Here is a 27,037-nt window from a genome sequence, read left to right as displayed (position 1 = left end):
ATTTTACCATATTCTGTGTGGTTGGTTTACTTTGACTCTTCAAAATAGACCATATATAGGGTACTGAACTATAGATGTATCTTCCTTGTTTTGATTTATATAGCTGACTTATTCTTTGTTAGGAAATTTGAGTTTATTCCAATTTTTTTCATATTACCAAAGCTGGCATCGACCACCATTACTCAACCATTCCAATAGAACCTTTTCTTTACAAATTATCACAAATCCTTAAAAACTCTCCGTCTCTTCGTCTCTCACTCTCTGAAATGCAATTATACTTTGGATATTCAGAATATAACCTTGTACTATACTTTCAAGTGCAATCGCTATACCTGAAGGGTTTTCAAGTCAGTTTACTTGTACCTTAAACAACAGCGATAGCAATGGTTTTTATGTGACAAGAAGGCTAAGTTAATTTGGCAATTCAATAAGGAGCTTCTTGGAAACTTGCAAAAATAGCGTTACCGTTCCGGCAATAGAGTCAGCTGTTCCGCCAGTAGAGATTAGTCCTGCAGAGGACAATTTGATTACAGCTTTAGAGCAGGGTTTTGGATTGGAATGGACGGCAGATGATAATACCTGTGAGACGTGTAAATTAACTCATGGACAGTCTGGTTATAACTATACTACTAGTTTTTCGTCTGTCCCAAAATAGTCTTATTTTATTTTTTAAAAATTATTTATTATCTAATTTCTGTACGTTCACTTTCTCAATTGATATATTTCGCTTAATATTATAAATGGATATTAATTTATCTGATTACCACATTTGTTAGTTCCTAAAAATTCGGATGATAATAATAATAATAATATTCCATTTGTCATATATATATATATATATATATATAAAAGTTCATTTTTCTTTTTCGTCTGTCACAATATATAGTTTTATTTTCTTTTTTAAAAAATCATTTATTATTTAATTTCTATACATCCATGTTTTCAATTGATATACTTCAAAATTAAACAAAAAAATAAGTCAACTAATCTATGTTACAAAAGTCTAGCACATCTTTTTTTTTTTCCATCACATTGTGTGGTTGCATTTCATAGCATGTAGCTCGTTTCTGTATCCTCTGCATCAAATCCTCCTTTTAACTGTTCCATTTTCAGGTTTTACAATTCTCCATCTCCACTTAAATGAGTTCTTCAAAATTTTCACTCTTTTTGTTTTTCTTCTCTATTGCAATTCCTTGTTGTTTAGGCAACCCAGACTTGTTCACTTCCTGTGCTACTAAATTCGTCTGTGGAAATATTTCCGCCGGCTATCCTTTCTGGGGAAGTGATCGGCAGTATGGTTGCGGCGTTCCTGAATTGGAGCTCAAATGCGAAAAAAATATAACAAAAATAGAAATCAACGGTGTAAAATACCGTGTTCTGGACATCAACAACGACCATCAGATTCTGAAAATTGCAAGAGAAGATTATATCTATGATTTCTGTAAACCTGACTTCCTTAACACCACACTTGACTCTAAGTTTTTCGATTACTCTCCAGGTTATCGGAATCTCACATTTATATACGGTTGCCCTGTTGGAATCCCAGCACTATTCAATTGCTTCATCGCAGGGTCTCTGCCTCAAAATGGTTATGTCTTATTGAACGCTGTTGGCCCTGGGTCATGTTATCGCAGCGTTTTCGTGCCGGTTTATGAATTGAGTTTGGAAACAATGCTTTTCAATTTGACAGGTCTGAAAGAAAGCTTGAAACAAGGATTTGAAGTGAAATTGAAAGTAGATAATACAGTTTGTAATGATTGTCTCAATTCGAAAGGAGCTTGTGGATATGATTTCTTCTCTAATGAAACGACTTGCTATTGTCTCCTCGGCCAAATTACAGGATCAAAAACTTGTGCTACTTGGTCACCAGATGCTGTTCCTGAAAGTAGACCGGGTATGTATCCATCTCCATCTATTTGATGCAAGTTAACACCTAACCATTTGATTCTTTCCAGTTTTTTCTTTGTTTATTACTTTTCTCATGAATTAGTCAAAAGAAAGTTCACCATATATATTTTCATAACTATAGACTGCGGAACTAGACGAATTAACAATGGATACGTAGGCTTTTTAGTTTATAGACAGTGGTAGTCACAATTTTACTAGTGAACAATTAATTATTGTTGTTATACGATATTTTTCAAAGGTGCTGCCATCATAACAACTGGATAATAAGAAGATTTGGTAGCATGTCAGCCACGTCGTTGTCAACCGAGAAAATGCTGTGCTTCTAGTTTGATATTTTTGGCAAAGCCTGTAACCTTAGCATTTCCTTGTTGCTGACAAGTGACAAGGTAAAATTTATCTCTTGCTAATAATCTTGAACCAACTATTTTGGCAGCTAATGTCAAATGGTTATTTTGAACTTTTGCACTTGGAACTTAGTCCTAGAAGATCATTCCAGTGCAATATCATTAATTTGTCTGATTACCACGTTTGTTAGTTCCTAAAGATTCGGATATTAGTGTTTACAATATGCAATCAGTTCCATTCACTGAGTTTGAAGTGACTCATAATTTGACTGTTTCCAGTATCTTTTAAGGACAAGTAGAACTTCCAAAACAGGCTTCTCCTTCCATTTGATTTTCAATTTTCCATCATTTCTCTCCTTATCTACTTTGTGTACCCTGTTTTCCCTTATCCTCTAGCTAGATTCAAAAATATGTATACTAGTCGTTTTACACCTACATTTCTTTCTCTTTTGCTCATAGTTCTTTCATCAAGAGACATTCATATATCTTTTGCAGCCTATGATTATCATTATACAAACTGCACTGAGCCATTTGAATGTGGAGACATTAAAAATATCGGTTATCCTTTCTGGGGCGGAAACCGAGCAGATTACTGTGGTCTACCAGGTCTTGAGCTGAAGTGCCAAGACAATATCCCAATTATCAGATTTATTTCTAATACATACAGAATTCTTGATATGACCTCTGAAAATCAGGTCCTTAGACTAGCTAGAGAGGATTTCCATAACAATATTTGCCCTACCTACTTGTATAATAGTTCCCTAGATTTCACCATCTTCAGATATGCCTCAGGGCTTAGGAACCTGACCCTACTGTATGGTTGCTCTTCCACGCCAAATAGTCCTTTCTCAGAAATTATTCATCTACCTGACTGCTTAATAAATGGAACAAGCATCGAAGTCTATTGCGTAACCAGAGAAGTCTCAGTCAATTCGTGTAATAGCAGTGTCATTGTTCCAGTTCTTGAAACAAGTGCTCAGGACTTGGAGAACAATAGAATATCAATCAATGATGCATTAGGGGAGGGATTTATATTGGAGTGGCAAATAAGTACTAATGATCAATGCCTTACATGTGTCGACTCTGGCGGGACTTGTGGATTTAACACAACTACAAATGCATTTACTTGCTTTTGCAATGATCAACCAACTGCAAATCTATGTTCTTCCAGGCCAGGTATGTGCCTCCTTTTATAGCTAATAGGCATATCTTTTATGCCCTGGAGTTAGATGGTGAGATTAATTTTAGGTACAGGCAATGACAATTACAGGGTACCTTCCCTCCAGGCAGTGATTAATTATTTAACTAGTAATTTTCACAATAGTCACTTTCACACACTAGTTATGGTCAAATGTTCGGCAATGTTACAAGCTATTACACACAATTTTATTTTGGTTCTGATGTATAAGGATAAATTTTCTATTACAAAATACCTTCAGAACTTGAACTTTGGAACTTAAGAAACTATTAGTTAAATAAATTAAACTGTAACTTTCACTTTTGTAGTGCTTAATTAAGATGTTTAGGATTACAATTTATTGTGCAGAGTATTTAAGGCTCTGGGCATTTATAAATGGAGATTGTCTTAAATTTTGAAGAGGTTGCCCATTTTCTGTCTCCATGTAGCTTTCAAAGTTGGATAGTCTCCATTTCCAGTCTGAACACATGGACAATATGATGAATTCACTAATTATAAGAATATTGACATTTGCAATTATTTGTTTGGCTGTCTAAGCTTATGTTGATTAATTTTAGTATTCTGTTAAAATCATCTTAGTCTGCGTTCCTTGCTTGTTCTCCTATTCTAGACCTCTCATCATCATCATCCAGTATGGAAATTCCTTTCCAAACTCTCCTTTTCTATGAAGGAGACTACCTTACATTACGCGCTAATAATCTGGTTTGTGAATTTGCAAAGCAGTTCCTAGAAGTAATAAAGTCCCCATAAAACTCAAGAAATTTCAGCATCCATTATCTTATGTAAATCAGCCTTTTTCCTGTCAAATCTTGAATTTAGGTCCTATACAAGGAGGAAACTCAGGAGGAAACATGGTAGATGTAGATGTGCACAGGTTTTTGTTAGCTTAGACTTTGTAAAAATAGATATTACAAACTAAAATATTATAAACACGGGTCCTCATTTTCTTGACTTTGTTGGTTTCTAGATTATAAAAATATTAAGCACGAGTGTTTCAAAATTATTTTAAATTTCTGATTTTAGCAGATTTTGTGTGTGGGTGGTTTATTTTGACTCTTCAGAAAGGACCATATATTTAACTGTACATGTATGTTCAGCGTTTTGATTTTTATACTAACTTATTCTATAGGTTTCCTGCTACAAATGCTTAGAAAATAAGTTGCTGAGTCACTTTATTCCTATTATTTTCCATCATTGACCACCTCCAACTATTCCAATAGAACCTTCTTTGACAAAAATCACATACACTTGAAACTCATCCAAATGCAGCCGAACCCATTAATTTTTTTTCATTTTGTCAAAAGCCAAAACACGTTTCCATTTCCTTACGTTATATCTAAGCACTATGAAGAATTTTCTGCATGTCTTTATCTCTCTCCCTCTCTCTGAAAATGCAATCCCATTCCTTCACAACCCTGTCTTTGGCTTTAATCATTACTATAATCTTTCTCTACCCTTCAATATGTGTATCAATTGATGAGCGATACCAGAACTGCAGCGGAACATTTGATTGTGGAAACATTACAGGTATTAGCTATCCTTTCTGGGGATCAGCTCGACCTAATTACTGTGGCCAACCGGACTTCTGGCTTAATTGCACAGAAGAAACCGCAGTGATCACAATCACGAATCTAACTTACCAACTCCTTGACATCTATAGCGAGTCACAGACTCTTAAGGTTGCTAGAACAGACTACATAGGAGGAATCTGTCCTAATCTCCTTCACAACACCACTTTGAATTCAGCTTCTTTCAATTATTCTTCGGGTATTCGGAATATAACTCTGTACTATGATTGTCCTGCTCTTTCGGCTGCAAATTGCTATACCTGAAGGGTTTTCAAGTCAGTTTACTTGTACCTTAAACCACAGCAATAGCAATGGTTTTTATGCGACAAGAAGGCTAAGTGATTATGACAATGCATTAATCAGCGTCTTGGTATCTTGCAAAAATAGCGTTACTGTTCCGGCAACAGAATCAGCTGTTCTGCCTATAGAGATTAGTCCTACAAAGGAAAATTTGATTGCAGCTTAGAGCAGGGTTTTGGACTTCAATGGACTGCAAATGATTCTACTTGTGCCACGTGTAAATTGTCTGGTGGGCTATGTGGTTACAACTATGCTACTAGTTCATTTGCTCGTTATTGATCTGATCAGGCTTAACCGTTTAGTTGTGGAACAACAAATCAACCGGAATCAGGTGTATCTTTTTTCCTTTCTCCTGCTTTGCCTTGCTTAATAACGACTCTGCTTCTTCGTCTCCTCCAAGATCGGTGGTTTTCAATGGAAGAGAGAGAAGAGCTGTAGAGACCCCAAAAGAGAAAGAAAGAAAAGAGAAAAAGACATGATAGATTAGGGTAATAAATAGGGGTTAAATGGTAATTCACTATTCTTGCCACGTTGGACATCCTATGCGAAATAAATGTGAGGCTATGTAAAGGGACGCATAGTCCCGTTACATCAAGCCTGTAAAGGTATCGCAAAGACATATGCATGTTTCACTGAGTCCCGTTAAATATTCTGATTATCCATCTCATCTAATTCAAGGGATGTACAGGCATACGTAGGTTCCACTTATTCCCCTTAAAAATTCCGTTTATCCATCTCATCTAATTCTGTTTCGGTTCCGCATTTTTTAGAACTGGAATCCAAGGTTTTTGTGCCACCCGTAACTGCAGCCACCGCCACCACCACTACTAACAAAAGAGCACCATCATCACAACCAACCACCGTCGCAAATAAACACCACGCCATCATCACATAAGCCCAACGCCTCAAGACCAAGCTCGGATTTATATCATGTCTTCATTGACTTTAACACCTTTGGTTTCTTGTGTTCACACCAAAGAAAATGTCCCATCAAATGGAAGATCGCCGCTCTCAGTTGAAATGGTTTCTGCTCCTTCCATCACTCCTATGACGTCGCTTGATTTCGAGATTCCGTTTTCAAGAAAGAGAAAATAACTCTTGCTGCACGACGAGGTATGTGGCAAACTGCAAACCTCAAGTTCCAAGCAGACCTGATTAAGACTCCGTTTTTAAATGAGTTTTTTAATTTATTTATTTATTGAATTTATATAGTTGCATAAATGGAGATTTGAGGTGAAGAGGAGAAGTAAAAGCATAGTGACTTTAATTTTTGTCTTATCAAAAGGGCATTTTAGTTTTTGACTGGATATTTATCAGGAAAACATTAAAATTAAATGGAAGGACCACGTGAAAGGAATCAAGCCTGGGAAATCGATAGAACCAAGGGACAATAATTATTTTCGTGTGACACTAGTCCGTCCTAGACTTTATTTCATTATGGTCATTCATCGCCTAATATTTCTGACACAACTGATTACTGCAGGAGACAAATCAAATATAGCAGTGAAACTTGGAATAGGTACGATTAAGTTCTGCTACGAACATACACGTTTAAGTTGAAATAAAATTAGTTACACAGTAGAAAATCTGAGGAATCTTTTTTCCATTTCAGGACTTGGCACAGTAGTGGCAGTTGCAGCTATTTTCAGTATTTGTTATTGCATCACTAGAAGAGGATTTTGGACTATTTTCAGAATTTGTTATTGCATCACTAGAAGAGGATTTTGGAGCGAAACGAAGAACACAAAACAAGAAAAAGACATAGAAGCATTCATCATGAACTATCACTCTCTCATGCCACAACGGTATTCATATTCAGACATTAAGAAAATTACCAACTCATTTGCTGATAAACTAGGTCAAGGTGGATTTGGAAGTGTGTATAGAGGAAAATTAAAGGATGGTCGTTGTGTGGCAGTAAAAGTTTTAAATAAATCTATAGGCGAGGGAGAAGAATTTATTAATGAAGTTGCGAGTATTAGTAGAACTTCACATGTCAATATTGTTACTCTATTAGGATTTTGTTATGAGAGGACTAAAAGAGCTTTGATATATGAATACATGCCTAATGGATCTCTAGATAAATTCATATACGATTTAGGCAATCAGCTAGAAAGGAAAATGTTATATGACATTGCAATTGGCATTGCTAGAGGTTTAGAATACTTGCATCAACGTTGTAATACTAGGATTGTGCATTTTGATATAAAACCTCAAAATGTCCTTCTAGATGATGATTTCTGTCCAAAAATCTCTGATTTTGGTCTTGCAAAACTATGCAAGAGAAAAGAAAGTATAGTGTCAATGTTGAGTGCGCGAGGGACAGTAGGGTACATTGCTCCAGAAGTGTTTATGAGAAGCTTAGGAGGGGCTTCTTACAAGTCTGACGTGTATAGCTACGGAATGATGATCCTTGAAATGTTTGGAAGAAGAAATACTAGTGATATTAAAGCATCAGAGGGCAGCGAAATGTATTTTCCAGATGAGCTTTACAAGTTTCTTGAACCAGGAGAGAATTCTAGTATGAATGAGAATGTGATAGAAGGAGATCAAGGAGAGATGGTGAGAAGGATGATAATAATAGGGTTATGGTGTATTCAAACAAATCCATCAGATAGACCATCAATGACCAAGGTAATAGAGATGTTGGAAGGTAGTTTGCAATCTTTGCAAATTCCACCAAAACCTCTATTCCCTGCAACTACAGCAACTGTAGAGGTAGAGTACTCATCTACATTGTCATCAGCAGCGGACATGATCCCAGAAGCATGAAGAAAACATTTTGTCGTAAACAGAAATGGACATTGTAGGCATTGCAAATTTCAGAGTGTAATTGTTGAAGTAGCAGAGTTTGTGAAAAACCAACCAAACCAATTAAGGGTTTTCTCGTTGCACTTTGATCTATTTCGTGTTTTGTTCATACGGTCTGATCATGTAATAGTATATGGGCTATTTATGCTACACAAAATTTTAATCTCACCAGAAAACAAAAGCATATAGCCATATACCCACTTTTCAGCTTCATTTCAACAATGTTGAATTCAAACTATGAGTTAAATCAAGGAGTAAGAAATAGAAATACCCACTTTAACATCCTTTAATTAATTTAACTCAGGGATTGGTTTAAGAGGCATTGTGAAGGGCAGAATAACTAGAATTACGTTTCATTGGTTAAATAATTTACATTTAAAAAAAACAATTAATTGCAAATTTCTGAATTTAGTAGAAATCAAAATTCTATTCGGATTTATATTCTTTTAATACTCCGATTATCATTTCGCCTATCAATCGGATTTCCTAACGACTTTAGGAATAAAAAATTGCCAGTATAAATAAATAAACTGCCCGAGCATAAATCGCAAAAATCACTTCAATTCGTTTCTAAGAATTAATCAACATGGAATCAAAGCAAACCATTACCTTGAAGACCTTCGACAATAAGCTTTTCGAGATAGAAGAAGCCGTGGCTATGGAGATGATTACTGTGAAAAGTTTTTTCGATGAGTTTGCTGATAATTCTTCTTCCTCGTCTAAAGCTACCATAATTCCTCTCCCTAACGTGTCATCCGCGTCGCTCTCTTTGATAATAACTTACATCGAGGATTACTTGAAGTTGAAATCTAATGCAACCGATCTCAAAGCTTATAATGCAGAATTTGTGAAGAAACAAGCTGTAGACATAAAAGAATTGATTTTGGCGGTTAATTATCTAAACATCAAGTATTTGTTGGATTTGCTTAGTCAGGCCATTGCTGATCATATTAATAACAAGAGCGTCGAATATGTTCGTGGCTATTTTGGGTTTGAGAATGATTTTACGCCACAAGAGGAAGCTAGACTTCGCGAGGAGAACGCTTGGGCTTACGAGGGTGTTGATCAAGATTAATTAATTTTATTTTTTTTTATTGGTTTGTTCAATTTGTTGCTTGGATCTTTCCATAGCTTGTTTAGTTAGGTAGGTTGTTTTATGTCATTTTCTTATTCTAAATAGTTATTAGAATTAGTAACGATCCGGGTGGAATAGAATGACTCGGTTGAAGCATAATGATCGTACAACTCATAATATGTCTCATTCCTCGTCCTTTTGTCGGTAGCGTGTCATTTTATGAATTTTATTGCATGATTGTTCATTCCGTTAAAATATTTTGAGAAGCATATTGTCTGAACGAAGAAATTGAAGGTTAGGGTTTGGATTCGATTTAGTTTTTTTTTTTTTTTTATGATATTTGGCCTTGAAGTTTGTTTTTCGAGTTGTTTGAGCTTCAAATTGGAATACTTGTTTAAATATTTAATGGGGGAATAAGGCCTCTAAATTGGGGGAGGAACTGAGCTGAATGAAAATTAATTTTAAGTATGTGGGAAGGGTTTTCCTATCATTTCACATCAAGGCCTCTAAAGCTGCGATTCCAGAAAATCCAAGTGATTTGTAATAAAATTGCACCATCTGTGCCTCAAGATGGTTATCGCAGCGTCTTCATTCCTATTCCATGCAGTGCTCAGATATGTGAAGAAAGGTAATACAGTGTGTAACGGTTGTGTCAGTTTCAATGCTGTTTGTGAATATGATTGTGTCAAATGCTGTTTGTGATATGATCTCGTCTCGTCGTGTTTGTGGATATGATCTTGTCTCGTCTCTAACCAAACGATTTGCTACCAGAAGTTCACACTAACTATAGTTTCTTTCCATTTTATTTACTTTACAGAAAGAAAGTTGACCATATATATAACCCATTCATGAACAATGTATGTCTCTCTTGCACTCAACAATGAAACTATACTTTCCCTTCCCTTGCATATAATTTGTAAGCCCAAAATTTCAGATTTTAGGACAAATTTTTATCTAGAATGATAATTCATAATGAATGCCTACATCTTTTCATCCTGTTTAGCTTTCTTGGACTACAATATCATCGTCTTCCCACACCAAAATCCTAGTTAACAATCCTAAGCAGATACTGATAATAGCTGCAGCTGCTGCTATAGCAAGTTCTATAATTAGACAAAATGTTGCTCAGATTTTCTTTAGTATCACTATAATTTTGCTCAGATTTATATTCTAAGATGTTAACAATTATGATTCCAAAAGCATTAGTTGATACGGACAAATAAAAACTGTGGGGATGTTAAAAGAAATATAGAACTTCCATTTTAGAAAAGGATTATTAGGGAAAATAATGTAATATTATCAAATCAAAGCCTTTTCTTTTAATTTCTATTTATTTATTTATTCTTTTGATAAACAATCAGAACTTTTCTAAATAAATGTTAACATAGTAAAGTAGAAGAACATAGTGCCATAACTTGAAGAGCTTGGGATTAGTACCATATCTTCTCAAGACACACTTTAGGCTGTTAGGCAGCATCACTGGGTAGCTAATAGATAAATCTTTGCAATAGACCATTGAGTTGATTGTGAACTTGCATAGATACTATTGACCACCCTGGCTTCCTATCCTGTTTTAGCTACGGCTATTGGCCACAAGAACACGCCAAATCTTACCAAAAGGGTGGTTTCCTCAGCAGACCTGCCAAACATGGTCAAAAAACTGGACACAGATTAGTCTGTCAGGATTGTGCCAAAGTAATAAGCAACTTGACAAGGAACATAAAATCTACTTGATAATTGACAATTGGCGATGAAAGTGGGAAAAACATATGCTTCACCAAAAGGAAAACCCACCAACAGAGGATAAGATTGAGAATACAATAATATTTTATAAAGTTCAATTAGTGAATGAACTAGTTTATTTCCTAAGAGTCCCATAAATAAGTTCAGAACAAGTCTTTGACTAATTGATACTGTACCCAGATCTCCAGGACACAGGATTCTGCCATAGCATTTCCAATGATTACATGCAAATCAACCTAATATTTCCTGTAAAAGGCTAGAAAGAGATTTAAGATTCAAATGGTGAAGCAAATACACAAGTTACCTCAAGCTTCAAGTAAGGCTATTTCCCAATTCTTTCTTGCATATGTTTACTCTTTCAACATTTATGGTGCATGCATTTCATAGTTCTCATATGCTCAAGGATACAAATGCGACAACAAACTCAAATTTGTCAACTTACAAAATTTTCAAGAAGATAAGGAAAGATTCTGTTGCAAAGTGATATTGTGACCAAGATATTGGAAACTCCTCCTTGTGGCAACACATTTGCTATTCTTAATTGAGTCCAGAATGCAAGAGGAAACAATATTACAATACATGATATGAGACATATGCTAGCTCATGATCTGCGAGTTTTTCATATCCTTTCCCTCAGATTCCTGAAGCTTTGCCTGCAAAATTCATCTCCTAAACATTCAATGCTCGAAAACTCTTAATGTTAAAAGAGAAAAATCAAAACTAGTTGCTTTTGTTGGACTTTTCTTTTTCATTTTTCTTGCTTTAATGAAGGTTAGAGAAACTCACGCAATAGAACTGTTTTGATTTTATTTTTTTCTAAAACAAAGATAATTTATCAGAAGAAATCAAACATACCAGTTTGAATTTCAACTCTCTGATTGCGCATTGTCTCTGATGTGCAAAAAACTTCAAAGACTGAAAGTTTCATCCCCCAACACCAAAAAGACAAATAAATAAACATGTAGATAAAGCAAAAGTGGAAAAGAAAAAGTAGGCTTCACGCAGATTTGGTAAAACTATGGTACAAATTGACCTGACAGAACAAGCTAATTGACAGACTAGGGAGAAAAGTAAGAGTTTTGCTTACTCCAATTCTCTGCATTTCAAGAGATCTACGCAATGCCTCTATTTTGGTTGGAAGATTATTGAGAAGCTTTGGAGGACGCTTATAATTTTTTCCACGGTAAATTATTATAGCGTGGCCTTCTTTAAGCTTGTCCACTGATACTAATATCCCCCCACTTTCTGCTTCAAGAAATTTTGCAGTGCGAATTACCTGCGAAAAAATTCTCTGCATTGTGATCACCTTGACCACTTCTCTATGCTTCCAATGCTGATGCAGACCTTCCATAACACCATCAAAGACCCCACGCCTACCTACAGCCAACAACAAACCAAAAAGCTTTGACAATGTACACAAGTAGAGAGAGGGACAGCTGAACATCTATAGACAATGCCATATATCATGGCTTTACATAGCGCATGCCAAGTCTGGGCAGAATTGACACTTTACTCGGTCAATGATGAAATTAAAGTTCTGTTTTTGGTTAATCAATGAAGATCATGCACCAAATATGAGGATTGAATGCACCAATCATGTATAAAAAGAAAACATATACGAGAACAAGGGCATGCCATGAACCAAGGATCATGGAGATGAGGATGTTATAAAATTATGAAAAAGAGCACCGTTCCTCTTTCTCCCTTATACTTTTGGTATGAGAAACATCATGGATAAACATAATTATACCTTTAAATGGAAAAGAAAAACACAACAATGCAATTACAGCCATGCTTGTTCTACTATATACCCAGTCAAACTTTAGTACTCTAACAGTCTCACTGAATATCCTTTTTTTTCTTTTGAGCATCTCAAAGCATGTAGTTCATTGACATAAAAAAAAATATAATAAAAGCCCTAGATTCCTATCCTCCTAAATTGATCCTTACCATATATCTTTAAATCTTGTGATAAAACTTTCAGGAAACTCTATCTATAATATTGATGTTGATACATCAAGTGTGTTTCCTTAATACTGAGCTTAGAGGTATGTACGAGTTACGACAAATGGATTGCAAAGTAAAAGCCAAACGAGAAACCCATACAGCTCATCTACTATACACATCAAGTAAAAGAAACAAAAAAAAAGAAAATGATAAGAAACTAAGAATAAATCATTTAATGTTTAGATAACTAAAGAAGAGATCTACCACAAAGGAAGAGAAAATAAATAATGCAGAAGAAAGCTGTCTGGAATTATAAAACAAAACAAAGAAAAAATTTTGATTGAAAATTGGAGTAAGCTCTCCTTACCAAGCACTAAGCTACTATGCATCTTCAGTCCTATCTTTCGAAAGCATTCTCTTTCTTCTTCCGTCATCATTTCCAGGTCAACATCTTGATCAGCCGCTGCCGAAGCAGATCTCAACTTCGATAACTCCCTAGCTGACTTCTCTATCTTTCTTTGAAGCTACAAATTCCATGGCGAATATTTTCACAAACAGCAGTGTCATGAAGAAATGAGATGATGGAAGGAATCTTACAATATAAAGCTTGTGCTCTTGATTTCTCAGTTCCTTCTCTAATTTTTCCTTTTTAGCTTCTAATTTGATTTTAGATTCCATGTATTCTTTTGCAAGCTCCCCAAATTTGGCTTGTATATCCTGGAATTCATTCAAGGTTCCAATTTTGCTTGTGTTTACCGATAGTTCATCAGCTGAGTAAAAACTTTCAATCGCTTTCAATCGTGCACCTTCTTCATTCAGGTGGCACCTTTTAAGCTCAATTTCTCTGTCTGCTATCAGATTTGCAACTTGGCAAGGAAGGAAGTCTTTACCTCTATAAAGTATTATAAAGAACTTATTGCGAAGTAACAGAACTCCTCCAGTGAGAATCTGTATTTGTGAGATCAAAGTTAAATACTGATCTAAAAAGCAAATTAAAGAAGAGGAGCTTGATCCTTGAGACAAAGAAATTTTGAATCAAAGGCTTAGTACTGGTGTGGGTAGATTACCACACCAGTACATGGGTTCATAGGAGCTACATATGGCAGAAAATGTGATGCTTAAGCAAGGATGATTTTTCACACGAATATGATAAAAGGAAAACCACGTTGTTTGAAATTATAGGTAACTTAAGTGTACTCAATATCTTCCAATGACAATATGCATGGGAAGCTTGCCTACATCTACAGAATAGATGTAGGAATATATGCTTGTTCACATGTAAGAATAATTCGAACAATCATGGACCCATGGTATTCAAAGGCTAATAGGTAACTTTACTTTGAACTTGCCTTTAGTTCATTTGCCATTTGCTCATTGTTAGCATTTTGAATGCCCCACTTCACAGCAATCTTTGCTATGAGACTCTTTTCCCACAGTTTTAAGATAGCAGCAGCCAACCCTTGAAGTCCTCTGTTCCTCCCTTAATAAAATAAGAAGAGAAAAATTAAACAGCCTTGAATATTAGAATAAAAAATTCCCACTGGAGGAGAGTAAAGCTTTGATCACATTTACAAAGAATGGGTGACATTCTTATAAAAGCATTTCCAATATCAGTAAGCATATTATTCTCATGATGTCAAAGAGTATTTCCTACTTGCTTCACCTATTTGATTGCATCATATAGGCAAGTAAGCATGCATTTGTTTCTAGTGAAACACTAACAAAATTACAGCTGCCAAGAAGATACCAAGGACAAAATGAGTAGGTAGAGCATGAGCAAGCTTCCTCAAGTACGTCAGTTCATCATCTTTCAGCTTTGCTCTACCATAGGAAGGACAAAGCCTTGATGGAGGCTTAAACCCAGGAACCACTGCTGGAAGCAAATCTGCATCTACTGGCAATGGCTTTCGCATCCACCAGTCAACAAAACGGGGTCCCAAGCCATCCAATAATCTATCAGTTTCCCTCTCAAACAAAGAACCATTTATTGGTGACAAATTAGCATCTTCTTCCATAAAGATGCTGGTTGATATAGAATCCTCTTCTTCACCCTTGCTGCAGATCTTTGAATCCATGCAACTTATGTAGGAAGTTTTAGTCAAATGATGATTATGTCCTCTGTAGATAGCAAGGAAATCTTTCTTACTCCAAACAACCAAGCCGCCAGTCTTCATCTGATTATGAAGAGAGTGGGAAAAAAAAAAAAGTCAATCGGTGAAAAGAAATGAGAAAGAATAAAATAATACCACATCAGCTACCAGCCATGACAAAGAGTGGAAACCTACTACAAGTTATATTTTACAATATTTGAGCAATGTAAATGTTGAAAATCCTTACAAGCAAGATTAAGTAGCCTCATTTTTCGGGTTACTAAGTACCTGCAGGAGCGTATTAAAAGGAACTTGCTGTTCATTCATGATATATGGCACTACAGTCATATTTCAAAATTCAGTCATTCATAACATTCTTTCTGATATGAACTTTAAGAGGGTTGATTAGTTATTTTGTGAAAGATGTGCTACAAAGACGTGCTGCACAATTAAGAAGTGAAAGGATAACAAATTTACAGTTTAAAATTTAATTCTTATACCAAGAAATGCAGGACGCATTTCAAATAGCATTTGTTCTCAGTGTGTGCAGACATCACAATACTGAATAAAAAGCCAGTGTTTTCACTTTCCACAGGGCATAAAAAGCATACAAGTACTAATTAATCAACAATACAAGATCCACATTAAGTCCAACCATTGTCCAAATTAAATCCAAGTTCAAAATTTTATTCTAATTTGTATATCATTTTCTCTCAGAGATGTTCTCTCATATCTCAGAATTATCTCCTAAGTGATAATACACTTTACAAAGAAACCGAACCAAACAGTAGCAACAGAAGGAAATCAAACCTCAATAATTTCCCTTGCTCTATCCATGTTTCGACACAAAGGGAGGTCAAATTTAACCATGGCAAGCTCATTTCTCTTCCAAGAATTTCTTATCTCATTAACCACCCTTTCTGTCACTCCTGCTTTCTTCACTTTCACCCAATTCCTCATCCTTGCAGCTTCACATCTCAATCTCTCGAGCAATTCCTTATCAAGACTCAACTCAGCCTTAGTAACCACTTTCTCCTTCTTCATTCTCCAATACAAAACCCTATCTTCCCTTACCCAAGGCAGAAACTTCTTATCAACCCTCGCCTTCTCATCTCCTCCAATCTGAACCAAACCGTCTCCAATCTCAAACCCATCAAAATTAACTTGTGCGTTAACTGAATCTTGATTCTGTTGCAGTTTGTCAATGCTCTTAACAATCTTAGCCATTGCTTTGTTCCCTCTTACCCCACTTTCTTTAGCAGTCAATGCCTTGTCAGACTTTTCAATATTTGCATTCTTTGAGGAGTTCTTCTTTCTGGGTGTTGAGAGGTTAAGGATTTCATGGGATTTGAGAAGAAGAGGACCCTTCATCCATGGAGCTGTTGGAACTTTAATGACATCATTGGATTGGGAATTGGAGTCTGATGAGACAGTCAATTCTGTATTTTTGTCTATGGAAAATGAAGAATTTTGGGAATTTTTGAAATAATTTTTGTTGCTTTGTGGGTTGAAGGAGGAAGTAATGGGATTGTAAGCGTAAAATTGGAGGAAAAGAGTGGCAGGCATGAGTGACGAGCTATGGTGGTTGATTTTCTTTTTCTTTCCCAGAAGTGAAAAAGAGTTCGTTAATTCATGTCAGTCTCACAGTCTGGTTATTTCTCCTTGTTTTGTTCTTAGCTTTCTCGCCACTTCCATATATTTTTTTTTTCAATATTATTCAATCTTTTAACATCAATCAAATACCGAAATCTATTTTTGAAAATTTAACTTTCAAATTACTCAATTTTTAGTTCTGTTACTATATTAAAATATTTGGGATAGCTTTTCGTTCGTTTAATAAAAAGTAAAGAATTATGTCAATAATGCGAAACAAACATTGTTACAAATAAGCTTGGGTACAACACTTCTCTGTTCTGAAGATCAGAAAAATTTAAGGAAAAATCCTGCCATAACTTTCAGCTTCTCTTATAAATTTGGCTTAAAACCTGTAATTGAGCTCGGACAGTAAATGAGAGTAACCAAAATATCAGTAACAGCTATAAAGGGCAGACGTTACAAATTTAGACTCATAAAATGTAGGAAATACAAGTTATAGAGGGGAAGGGGAGGAATTTTCTTTGTTTTTTTAATCTATTGTTTGATTCCATAATCGCCAGTTTTTTCATTCTTGCAAACTGTTTTAACTGAGGAAACAATTTTTCCCTCCAATCATCAGCTGTGCAGTTACTGCATGGTCCTTTTAGCCTTTTTCTTTTTTTTTTTTTCTTTTTTTTTTTCACAAATAAGGAAAATATATTAAAATAGCCATTTTCTCTTTGAAATGGTGTGGTCCGTTGTCCTTTATAGTATTTTGAGGCAGAAAAAATAGACCAAATCTTTTCTATGATATATCCTGGCTGGCATTATCCACAAGCAATCAAAATATCCAAAATTTCCCAATTGCCCGAACTTTAATTTTCAAAAGTAACTTGCACAGTATAAGCATAGAAAACACTAGAAGAGGTGCATTTCGACGGCATAGCTTTTTAATTAGCAACATCAATAAAAAATACATTCCAAATAATACAAGCCCCAGAACGCATACAACAGAAATTTATTTAGATCGAGTACATGGCTATGGAGCTTAGGACTAGCTGCAAGTTTTATAAGCATGAAAGCTTCCTAGCACCCAAACATATCTCCTCTAAAAACAAACCACCTCAGTCAAGGGCACTACAAATCTAAAAGAACAAGAAGATTTACATCCAAAGGAAGCATATATCAAAAGCACTCTGTCCGAAATGGATGCCTATGCAAGAGTTCTGACAATGTATGAGATTATGTCAAGGCATGATGTATCACTTCACCTTTTCAAAAGCATCATCCTCTGGATCACGAAGGGTGCCTAGCATCCAATCCATCCATATAGTATAATGACCGTAATTATGGCGGTATGTAGTATGGTGGATGGTGTGATAACCAGCACCCATTATTGGCCATTGCTTGGCATGGATGCAATCGTGAATGTTTGCAGTCCATAGGGCCTCCAGGAATAAGAGACCTATGTGAGTCCTAAAATGTGTAGGGACGACGAAGAGAGCTATAACATGTGGGATTGCTTGTAGTATTCCATCAAGCGGGTGAAATGCCAAGCCTATGGACAAAATTTTCAATTAGTATCTAAAGGATTTGCATGGAAACTCACAATACTAAAAATAATTCCAAACAAATAGCAAGTCTAAGAATTTCAAATAACAAAAACAAGCGAACAGCCTTTTTTGTTTATTTCAGATAAATGGTTTTGCATTTAAATGATTTTTTCAATGGTAATGCACAAATACTACAAAAGAGCTAGTAAGGTAAACAAATCAATCATATATTTAAAATGACATCTCATAACCAACAATGCCAAATATATGGTCATTATGCCAAGATAAACATAGAATCCAAGCTGAAGCACTGATCATTTTCTGTGCATGTTTAATCACACCATATCAATGTTCACCATTCAGAAAGAGATGCCTACAAGATAAAGCCCAGCTCCCTTGTTTCCACATGACAACTGATAAACTATCGCTTAGGTACTCAAACCCCTGGCCATTGGCATTTTTTGTCCCATTGGCCATATGATTTAGGCTTTCCTAAAATCAAGTAAAATTAATTTCCATTAACTTCTAGCTATACCTTTCTCCAATGGCTGTGGAATTCAACATAGAGCAATTATTGTGCATAACAACTCAATTAACAGATAAAAATAATAAGAAATTGGTCCAGACAAAATTTGCACCTTCCTATCTCGCACAAAATTGAAAACAAAAATTATCAATTGTTGAGCAAATAAAAGACTTTAGGCCTATAACCTTGCAGTGAAATTCACAAGCATAAGATTTGATGGATAATCAAAAGAAGAAACCTGATCATATTTGTTAATTTAGAAGAATAATTGGCTGCAGAAGCAATGGTACTTGGTAACAAATGAGGCTGAATTAGCGGTGGAAATAGGACGAAAGGCCATATCGTAGAAACAGTAAACTAAAGAAAAAATTCCAGTGCAATTCTAGCAAACAGAAAGCTGAGTAACCCAAAACTATACTAATAACAGCCAACTTAATCATACATGCTTCAAAAATCATAGTAGAGTACTGTACTAATACCCTTCTGATTACCAGGAACAAGAGAAAGGGAACAAAAATGTTATCCTACTTCAACTCCCGAAGAAAAGGAACAAATGGACTTTTATTCCTAATTCGTTCTCATTCCCCTCATTTCCAGACACAGAACATTTTAAAGAAGGGGAATGAAAAGTAAACAATCATTCCTATTCGTGATACCTTATTCCTGTCAACAAACAGGCCATAAGATTCGCTGGGCGAAGAAATTCTCAATGTGAATAGTTTAGTCGTAACCCAAAGAACCAAAGTCTTCTACTTTGAGTAAGAAGCATGCACATTTGCTAATTATAGAAGAAGAAAATTTTTGAAAGAGCTAGGCTTGCATTCCTCTTTGAGAGGATGTATACCAAAGACCTGGACCCTAAGTCAACAAGAACAAAAAGAGGTATCAAACAACAATGGAAGGACTTGGTAGAAAAAAAAAAAAAAAACAAGAAAATATTCACCCTAAATTCATCTCCACCAGGTCTTCTCTAATTAGCATCCTAACACATGACAACTTTTAAGTCAATGAAATAGTGTTGATTGCTCATGCCTGTACAACTTCTGTAAGTCATAATATACTGAATTGTTTATGACATCGTACTCGCTATAATCTCTTAACATTTAGAGAAAAATTTAAGGTTTCTGCCTAACAAGAGATCAAGGGAAGAAAAATACTTGCTCTAAAACACAAAGCTCTACCATTATAAAGTATTTTAAGGTCTAAACCCACTTTGTCTAACCATTTAACCGTAAGGAGCAACTTAACCATAACAGATTGTAAATTCTAACTGGAAAAATCTTGATGACTAAGTTTCTTCTTACCAGTGAGTTTTATAATCAGAAAGAGGGCTTCGTTTCTACATTTATGTGCATTAGTTATCCCATAAATCACAATTCAACTTGCCACAACATGAACCATAAAGTTGGATTGGATTCATTTAGAACTTACCGGCAAAAGGAGAAAGAGTATTCTGCTTGTTATAAATGTGATGAGTAGCATGAAGATACTTGTACAAAGGTTTTATATCATGCAATTCTCTGTGCATCCAGTAGATCCCAAACTCCACCAAAACAAGATATGCAATTAGATAGATGATGTAGGCAAACCAGCCAACATCAGATATGCTTGCAAAACACTTTGTCCAGCCATTTTCAACCATGTACTCAGAAAGAGATGGAAGAGCGCAGTACCATGGCATAGCCTTCATAGCAACTTGTATTTGCAAGAGCATGGCTGTTCTTGAAGGGATAGCATCTGCAACAAGAATTCTCAAGAGATAAATTGGAGTTGTTATTTTATGTCCAGGCAGAAGGCCAACAAATTTCTATGGATAGTGGAAGACATAAATTGTAAAATGAAATTCAAATGCCGCAAAGTTGCCTGCAAAGCATCTTTCTTCTTATACTCCTAAAAACATATTTATGAAAATCAATGACAAAAAAAAATTTCTTACAAAGTAGAAAAGAAATATATATATATATATATATATATATATATATATAGAGAGAGAGAGAGAGAGAGAGAGAGAGAGAGAAACTAAACAGGATTCTGAGGAAATTTTATCCTTAATGCCGTATTTTTTCAATATATTTCTATAATAGAAACTATATACTCTCCATCTTCAATAAGAAAGTCCAAACAGTTATCAATTAGCAACTTCCAAAAGTGTGCTCAGTAAGACAGAGATATCCTGGAGCTATCTAATAAAAGAACAAGTGATGTTTTCTGTTAGTGCTAATTATTAAATATGAGAACATTTGTCAGTGAATCATATCACAGTTAACATTTCTCATTCTTTGTCACAGAAAAGCAAAGAAGTTCCCCATAAAAAATAAAATAAAAAGAAGTGAAAAGGGAAAAAAGGAAAAGAAGAAACAAATGAAATGCTAAAAGGAGGCAGATATCCATGCCACATAAATCAACTTGATAATTTTGAACATATGACTGAAAAAAGAAACAAATAAAAGCAAATAAGAAAGCAAAATAGGTCGCGACAAAGAAAATGAATCACTAGAACAGACAGTGATAGTAAAGCCATCACCTTACTCAGAAACAAATACAGTTCAGAATTTAGAACAATCAAATTCCATATAGTAAATATTTCAAGAGTTAGAATGAAAATTTATTACTGGTTTGGAAATATGTTTTATCAAATGAATTTGATTAAAAAAAAAAAAAAGGTACACTACTGACTTGATAACTGGGCATTTGAAATTCGGAGTTAACTCGTGAAAGCAACACAGACAACCAAGCAATCAATTATAACATGTATAATTGGCAGAAAGGGACTACAATATACCGTTAATTCAGCACAAAGACAAAAGATACAAACTACGACAACTGGCAAGTGGCCACAGAATGAAGAACTTGACCAGAGAAATAACAAAAGAATCAAAATCTGCAAGCCTGCAACCCGATGGAACTGAAAACATCTTAAAGAAAAATACTACAGTAGCACCATCCATGAACAACAAATCAGCCCAGATTAAAAGTAGACAACTATATAAGATCAGTTCATAGTCAAGCATATGAACTAAAAATATCAAGAAAAAGTTTTAGGGAATAAAGAAAAAAGAAAAGGGATTAAATTATACCCATCAATGAACTAGAAGCACCTAACCAAACCCAGATTCCAAATAATGTCCAAACTGAATTAAACCCACTGAACTTGAACATAAACTTCGGTATAAACAACCAAGACTCAATCCAAAAATAAAAATAAATCGAGCCAGATAGCACACTCGTCAAATAATAAACAAACTAATCCAGATTCGCATTTCAACAAATGAAATACTGTAAAATCATCTATTTGGAAAAAAAATTCCATGAATGCAACATGTTGCATACCTTTAGGAACATAAACGTTGCGCTTCAAGTAATAAATGTAGAAGCACCAGAGTAACCCAGAGATTAAGTAGAGAAGGGTTCCAGCAATGTAGTTACGGAGCCACGTCTGAAAGAAGCGAGGAAGTGGGACCCACCAGTTGGACGGCAGAAGATGGCCTAGAACAATGTCGTTATAGAGCCCAGTCTCATCTAAGAAAAGCTGGAGATACTTGTCGTCCATGGGTTCTCCGGCGAATTGTATTATCGCCGGCAGCGAAAGAGAGAAAGGGCTGTTTTTGAAGGGCAAATATTGTGGGCGAGGAGCGTGAGTGAGCGAGTTGCTTTTAATTTGGAAGGAGATCTTATAGGTGTTAATAAGATATAAATGACAAACGGCATGAAACTCAGAGACAGAGAGGTTTGCTTGAGGAGTGAATGAATATCGAATGTTTTCTTATTTTTTATTCCTAAGAGAATATCTTAATTAGATATTGTACAGAGTAGCAGCGGTCCATTATAGCCGCTGTTGTCCTCCTATTCCAATTGATTTTTTTTTTCTTTTTTTCCTTTTTATAACAATTGATCAGATTGATTAGCTACTTACACAATGATCATGAGCAGGGTATTCAATCCGTTTCCATCCATTTTAACCAAAGTATAAATAGTTATAAATGTGTTATAAACAGATACAAGCAATGAAATTACTTCTTATAACGGATATTAGGATATAATTATTATATTCTAAGTACTTACCACCCGTTACCCGCTATAATAAGATACAGATATTAGATTCTGGGTATTTGCTATCCATTACCTGCTATAATAAATTATTTTGGTAATGTTACCACAGATACCCTATTCATTTATTAGTAAAAAATGCATTTTAAATAAATTCGGGTTTGAATAGTTTAATATATTATTTCTAGCATTTAAATTTTAATTAACATCCTAGCTTTGCACAAAATGTGATTATCATTAGATAATCATGTAATTTTGAAATTAAATAATGAATGCAAGATTTGGAGAGTAATACAAATCTTTGATTAGAGGATATGTCAATTGTCAAGGAGAGCATTTGCTAGCAAAAGTCTTTTAGCTTCAATCTTTGTTTTGGTTCTCAATATTTAGGCTGTCACACCATATAAATGAATAAGCCTTTATGTCTAATTAATTAAATAGTGGATAATATTACTTCAATTTCATATTGGAGTAACGGTATGTTTTGCCATTTTTTCTGTCTTCATTCATTAGTATTATTTTTCTTTTGAGTACTGTGAAAAGAGATTTAAATTTGGATTTACTGCTCGATTATATATTGTATATACATTTATCGATGAATTATGTTTTATATGTCATTTTTTATACTATTTTAGTTATCTCTCTTGACATTATTCTTAGTATGTATATCAATAATTTATATTCGTTTATATGAATTATTACAAGTTAGGATACTAAAACATTAACATAACATGTTTGGGTTAAAGTAATATTTTCATAGATATAATCATATAATATTCCTAATTATATATTAGAACATTTGTGATGAAACTTTAGTTATTACCTAATATAGTAATATTGTTGTCATTCATATTTAAAATAATAACGTCCTCACCAACTACCAGTTGATTTGGTGAGATGAAGTATTGGATCCCTTAATCAATTAGAGTTCAAATTTTAACATTGTAAATAGAGAAAACTGAGTTAGGAGGATTGCTTCCATAGTGGGCCTTTGTAGAATGTGAATTCAGGATCGCCTCCTTAACGAGCCTTTGTAGAATTTGAATCCGGACTTGATGGACATGTAAAATACCGGGTGATTTACCGAAAAAAATAAATATGATTATTTTTAGTCAAAGAAATGTTGATTACAGTATTTTATTAGCGGAGATGGCTGTATTAGCAAGTCAACAATACCTCTATGTACAGTACTAGCAACATAAAGGCCCAGGCCCAAGATGAAATATCCATATCAAAACGCACCATTCTGATCGTTGAATCATTGAAAAATCGAGCATCCTTTACAGAGAGGGGTCAAGAAGAGAAAAGGGAACGATAAAAAATGAGTCCAGAAGATGAGGAAGAAGAAGAAGAAGAAAAAGAAATAGATGATGAAGATGAGAGAAGAGAAAAGGCAATAGCATCAACACCACCTTTGCAGCCTAATTTCAAGCGCAAACATGTCTCTCAAGATCAGGTCTCCAAGTTCCAAGTATAATTACACTACCCCTCTTGTATGTTACATATACCTGTATGTACACGTGAATTTAAATGTTTTATTTTGATTGTATAAAAACCAAATTTTTAATCTTTAATGTATTTTTTTTTATTGGGCAATCCTTTATTTTTACGAAGGAATTGCGATTATATTTTATTTTACTTTTATTTCACAGCTATATATTTTCAACTGGGTCTGGTAAATTAGCTAGTAATATAATGGCTATTATTTTTTTTTTTGGCATCCTAATGTCATATGATTATGTTTGGTAGGAGATACTTACTGAAACAAGAGTTCAATAGAATTATGAAGTAAAATATCATTCAATTGAGCTATGATCTTTGTTTTTTGCTTCAGTGCTCCTGGAGGAGTTTGCTTCTTATGTTCATAATGACAAAGGCCTAAAATAATTGCTTGAAAATACATGATTTGCAAATTATTATGCATAAATTGCTCGTAGTTAAATAGCTGAAATCTCATATTTATTTGTTTGTTCAGCTCCCTCTTGTACTTGTTCACAAATGATATGGGCATGCTTGTATGTGTTGTGTGTGTATAGAGAGAAGAACTAGTGTTTGTTCACAAATGATATGGGCATGCTTGTATGTTGTACTTGTTCACAAATGTATGACTTTGAAAATGAGATTAGGATCCCTTTCCGCCTACTAGAGCCAAAGTTATAAAAATAATCAAAAGATGGAGAATTTATTTTAGTAATGGGAAAATGTTTGAGCTGGACATGCTTGTCAAGAAGAAAGCTCTTATTTTTCTCCATTTTCTGCAACTCTTTTCCTCTTAAAAAATTTTCTATGGAATTTTGAGTTCTTCTGTTTTATAGGAGCTACATAAGAGGCGCTTAAAGTTAAAATCAAAGGTTCAGAAGAAGTCGAAAGGTACTTTTCTCAATTAAGTATTTTCCATTGAATTTTCATGCCATTGTCTATGTTACATATCTGATGTCTTTTTCTGAATTTCAGATGGCACTGGTAGATTGCATAGGAAAGACCTCAAATATAGTGATGGTATAGATTCAACTAGAAAAATTGAAGAATCAAGCGTCACCAACTTGAAAAACCACCATGACAGTATTAATTTGTCAGCAGAGCAAGATATTGTTGCACCACGTCAAGCACCAAAGAAGCACCAGAAATTGTATTGGGGGTATAGTTTTCTAGTAGCAATTTCATGCTGATTGATTAACTTGCATGCAAATATATTGTATTTCATACATTACATTCATGGATACTTGGTAGGTGGGATTCTTATACTTGATTGATATGGTTTGGGGAATATTCAGCCATGCATGCATATTGCACAAATAGACAGGGAACGTGATTTGTCACAAATTTAACTTTTCTTTTTTTGCAAAGATACTTGTAGGCTGTATCTTTTCTAATTTAAAAGTGAAGAATTCTTTTCTGAAACAATTAGAACCAGGAAAGGCTAATATTGAGTGTGAAAAACAGTCAGCAACACAACTTTCATTCTTTTTGTTCATCAGGAGGTCCATCCAGCCTATATAATGGACTGTAGTGCCCTTTGGGCCTTTATTGTAAACCCTTGAGACTCCAAGTTGGGGTTCCAAATTTTAACAGCTGAGGCTGTCCCTTTGTGGGCATTAAAGAGTCTCGATGTTTTTGTTTGTGCACATTTATGCTTGCATTTTTTGGGTTGTGCTTTTTGTTAATACAAAATGCATAGGAATATAGATCTCGCTCCAATATTAAAATCTCCGAACTTATTGCCTGCAGGCTACAGATAGGGTGTTCCACCTTATCTGTTGGCTGGCTGGATTTAGATAATTGGAAAGAGGTTCTTACCATGCTAGTTGACAGTTAGCATTCAAGAATTTACAAGCATTTGTCTTTTGCTTTGTAATCCATTTTGGAGCGATGTTCTTGCTCCTACCTCCCAAATCTGTAGGGTGTAAGCTGAACCAGTAATATTGCAATGTGCTTTTGTGGTTATTCTGGAGCTCTTCTTTAATAAATATTTCTTTCCCTCAATGGCAAAGCAAGATAAGGCAATGCTTTTTGGAAGTTGATGTTAATGCTGAAACAAATTTCTTTAAGATTCTATGTTTTTTAATATTCTCTTCTGCGTGTTTTAAAATTTATTTATTACTATTTTTTGTAGGCTTGACACGAAGGAAAGGTGGGAAAGAAAAGCTAACATGTAGATACGACCGCATATGAAAATCCTACAAAATATTACAAAGAACTTCCAACCATGCCACGAGGAATATCAACTGCAGGTCAGGATAAAACTATCATACATTTTTTTTCAGCAGAAACCGTTAGCGATAAAACGGGGGTACAAGTTCATCAGAAGGGAATAGAGAAGGAGTTGTAATGCTTCTTTTTGAGTAATACTTTATCGAAGCAATTCTTTGTAATATATTTTGCAGTTTTAGCCAACTGCTTGTATTTTTTATTCTCAAAGAAAAACATTTCTGGGATTTCATGGTTAACTGTGGGCAACAATCACTATAGTGCACCCTTTCAAATATTTGATAGATCTCTTCAAACTTTGGTATTTGTACAGCCCTTAGCTCTCTGCGCAAGAGCATTGATGAAGCTATCATTCAGCCCTGGATTTCGACCAAGAAAAACATACAATATTTGTCATTTCATCTGTTTCCTTATACATGAGAAGTCTAATGGAGCAATGTTTAGATAATTTTTTTTTTTTTTTTAAATATCAAAATTTAGATCAGTTAAAAAAAGTGATAACTAAAAGGAATTACAGGATAGGTTAATAGAGTTGATTTAGCAGGTAACAGATGGTTTATAAAACACATTTTTTTATGAATTAATAATATGAAAAGATGAATCGATTATTGTACTACACAATAAATAACTTGCAATTGTAGATA

The 27,037-nt window shown here is 34.7% G+C and overlaps 5 protein-coding genes and 1 pseudogene across 8 annotated transcripts; 4 read left to right on the top strand and 2 right to left on the bottom strand.

The window, feature by feature from the left end:
• The first annotated feature begins 965 nt into the window (after positions 1–965).
• LOC119370535 (LEAF RUST 10 DISEASE-RESISTANCE LOCUS RECEPTOR-LIKE PROTEIN KINASE-like 2.4) lies at positions 966–8,499 on the top strand. Its single transcript, XM_089720139.1, has 3 exons — positions 966–1,894; positions 6,802–6,837; positions 6,931–8,499. The coding sequence occupies exons 1-3, from the start codon at positions 1,141–1,143 to the stop codon at positions 8,088–8,090; spliced, it is 1,950 nt and encodes a 649-aa protein (XP_089576265.1). The 5' UTR covers positions 966–1,140; the 3' UTR covers positions 8,091–8,499.
• On the top strand, positions 2,663–4,719 carry LOC149497059 (LEAF RUST 10 DISEASE-RESISTANCE LOCUS RECEPTOR-LIKE PROTEIN KINASE-like 2.7). Its single transcript, XM_089720382.1, has one exon. The coding sequence runs from the start codon at positions 2,663–2,665 to the stop codon at positions 3,446–3,448; it is 786 nt and encodes a 261-aa protein (XP_089576508.1). The 3' UTR covers positions 3,449–4,719.
• Positions 8,500–8,677: 178 nt separating the features above from the next.
• Positions 8,678–10,177, top strand: LOC149497058 (SKP1-like protein 4 pseudogene; annotated as a pseudogene).
• Positions 10,178–10,500: 323 nt separating this feature from the next.
• CRS1 (maize chloroplast splicing factor-like protein) lies at positions 10,501–16,682 on the bottom strand. Of its 3 annotated transcripts, none has more exons than XR_016320444.1 (9): positions 15,795–16,682; positions 14,642–15,068; positions 14,244–14,374; positions 13,492–13,842; positions 13,262–13,418; positions 12,035–12,324; positions 11,803–11,862; positions 11,390–11,600; positions 10,501–10,864 (listed from the first exon to the last, which is right to left on the bottom strand). XR_016320444.1 is itself a non-coding variant. In XM_089720137.1 (8 exons), exons 1-8 carry the CDS (start codon positions 16,548–16,550, stop codon positions 11,544–11,546), a joined length of 2,229 nt encoding a protein of 742 aa, XP_089576263.1. In that variant the 5' UTR covers positions 16,551–16,682; the 3' UTR covers positions 10,501–11,543. The 3 variants fall into 3 exon arrangements, 1 of the variants encoding a protein (XP_089576263.1); XR_016320443.1 differs by having other exon boundaries at positions 10,501–10,843; XM_089720137.1 differs by having other exon boundaries at positions 10,501–11,600.
• Positions 16,683–17,502: 820 nt separating this feature from the next.
• LOC105638767 (delta(7)-sterol-C5(6)-desaturase-like) lies at positions 17,503–22,373 on the bottom strand. Its single transcript, NM_001319925.1, has 3 exons — positions 21,969–22,373; positions 20,070–20,375; positions 17,503–18,117 (listed from the first exon to the last, which is right to left on the bottom strand). The coding sequence occupies exons 1-3, from the start codon at positions 22,186–22,188 to the stop codon at positions 17,822–17,824; spliced, it is 822 nt and encodes a 273-aa protein (NP_001306854.1). The 5' UTR covers positions 22,189–22,373; the 3' UTR covers positions 17,503–17,821.
• A 1,567-nt stretch (positions 22,374–23,940) lies between these two features.
• Positions 23,941–26,670, top strand: LOC149497057 (uncharacterized). 2 transcript variants are annotated; one of them, XM_089720142.1, is made up of 4 exons: positions 23,941–24,141; positions 25,001–25,055; positions 25,140–25,323; positions 26,299–26,670. In XM_089720142.1, exons 1-4 carry the CDS (start codon positions 24,007–24,009, stop codon positions 26,339–26,341), a joined length of 417 nt encoding a protein of 138 aa, XP_089576268.1. In that variant the 5' UTR covers positions 23,941–24,006; the 3' UTR covers positions 26,342–26,670. The 2 variants fall into 2 exon arrangements, with proteins under 2 accessions (XP_089576268.1, XP_089576267.1); XM_089720141.1 differs by having other exon boundaries at positions 23,943–24,156.
• Positions 26,671–27,037: the final 367 nt, after the last annotated feature.

The sequence above is a fragment of the Jatropha curcas genome, chromosome 4, assembly GCF_041381405.1.
Source record: "Jatropha curcas cultivar XTBG-Jc1 chromosome 4, XTBG_Jcur_1.0, whole genome shotgun sequence".
NCBI classification, from domain to species: Eukaryota; Viridiplantae; Streptophyta; class Magnoliopsida; order Malpighiales; family Euphorbiaceae; genus Jatropha; species Jatropha curcas.
The sequence above is the reverse complement of the archived record's forward strand: the minus strand, read 5'-3'. Positions and strand labels throughout refer to the sequence as shown.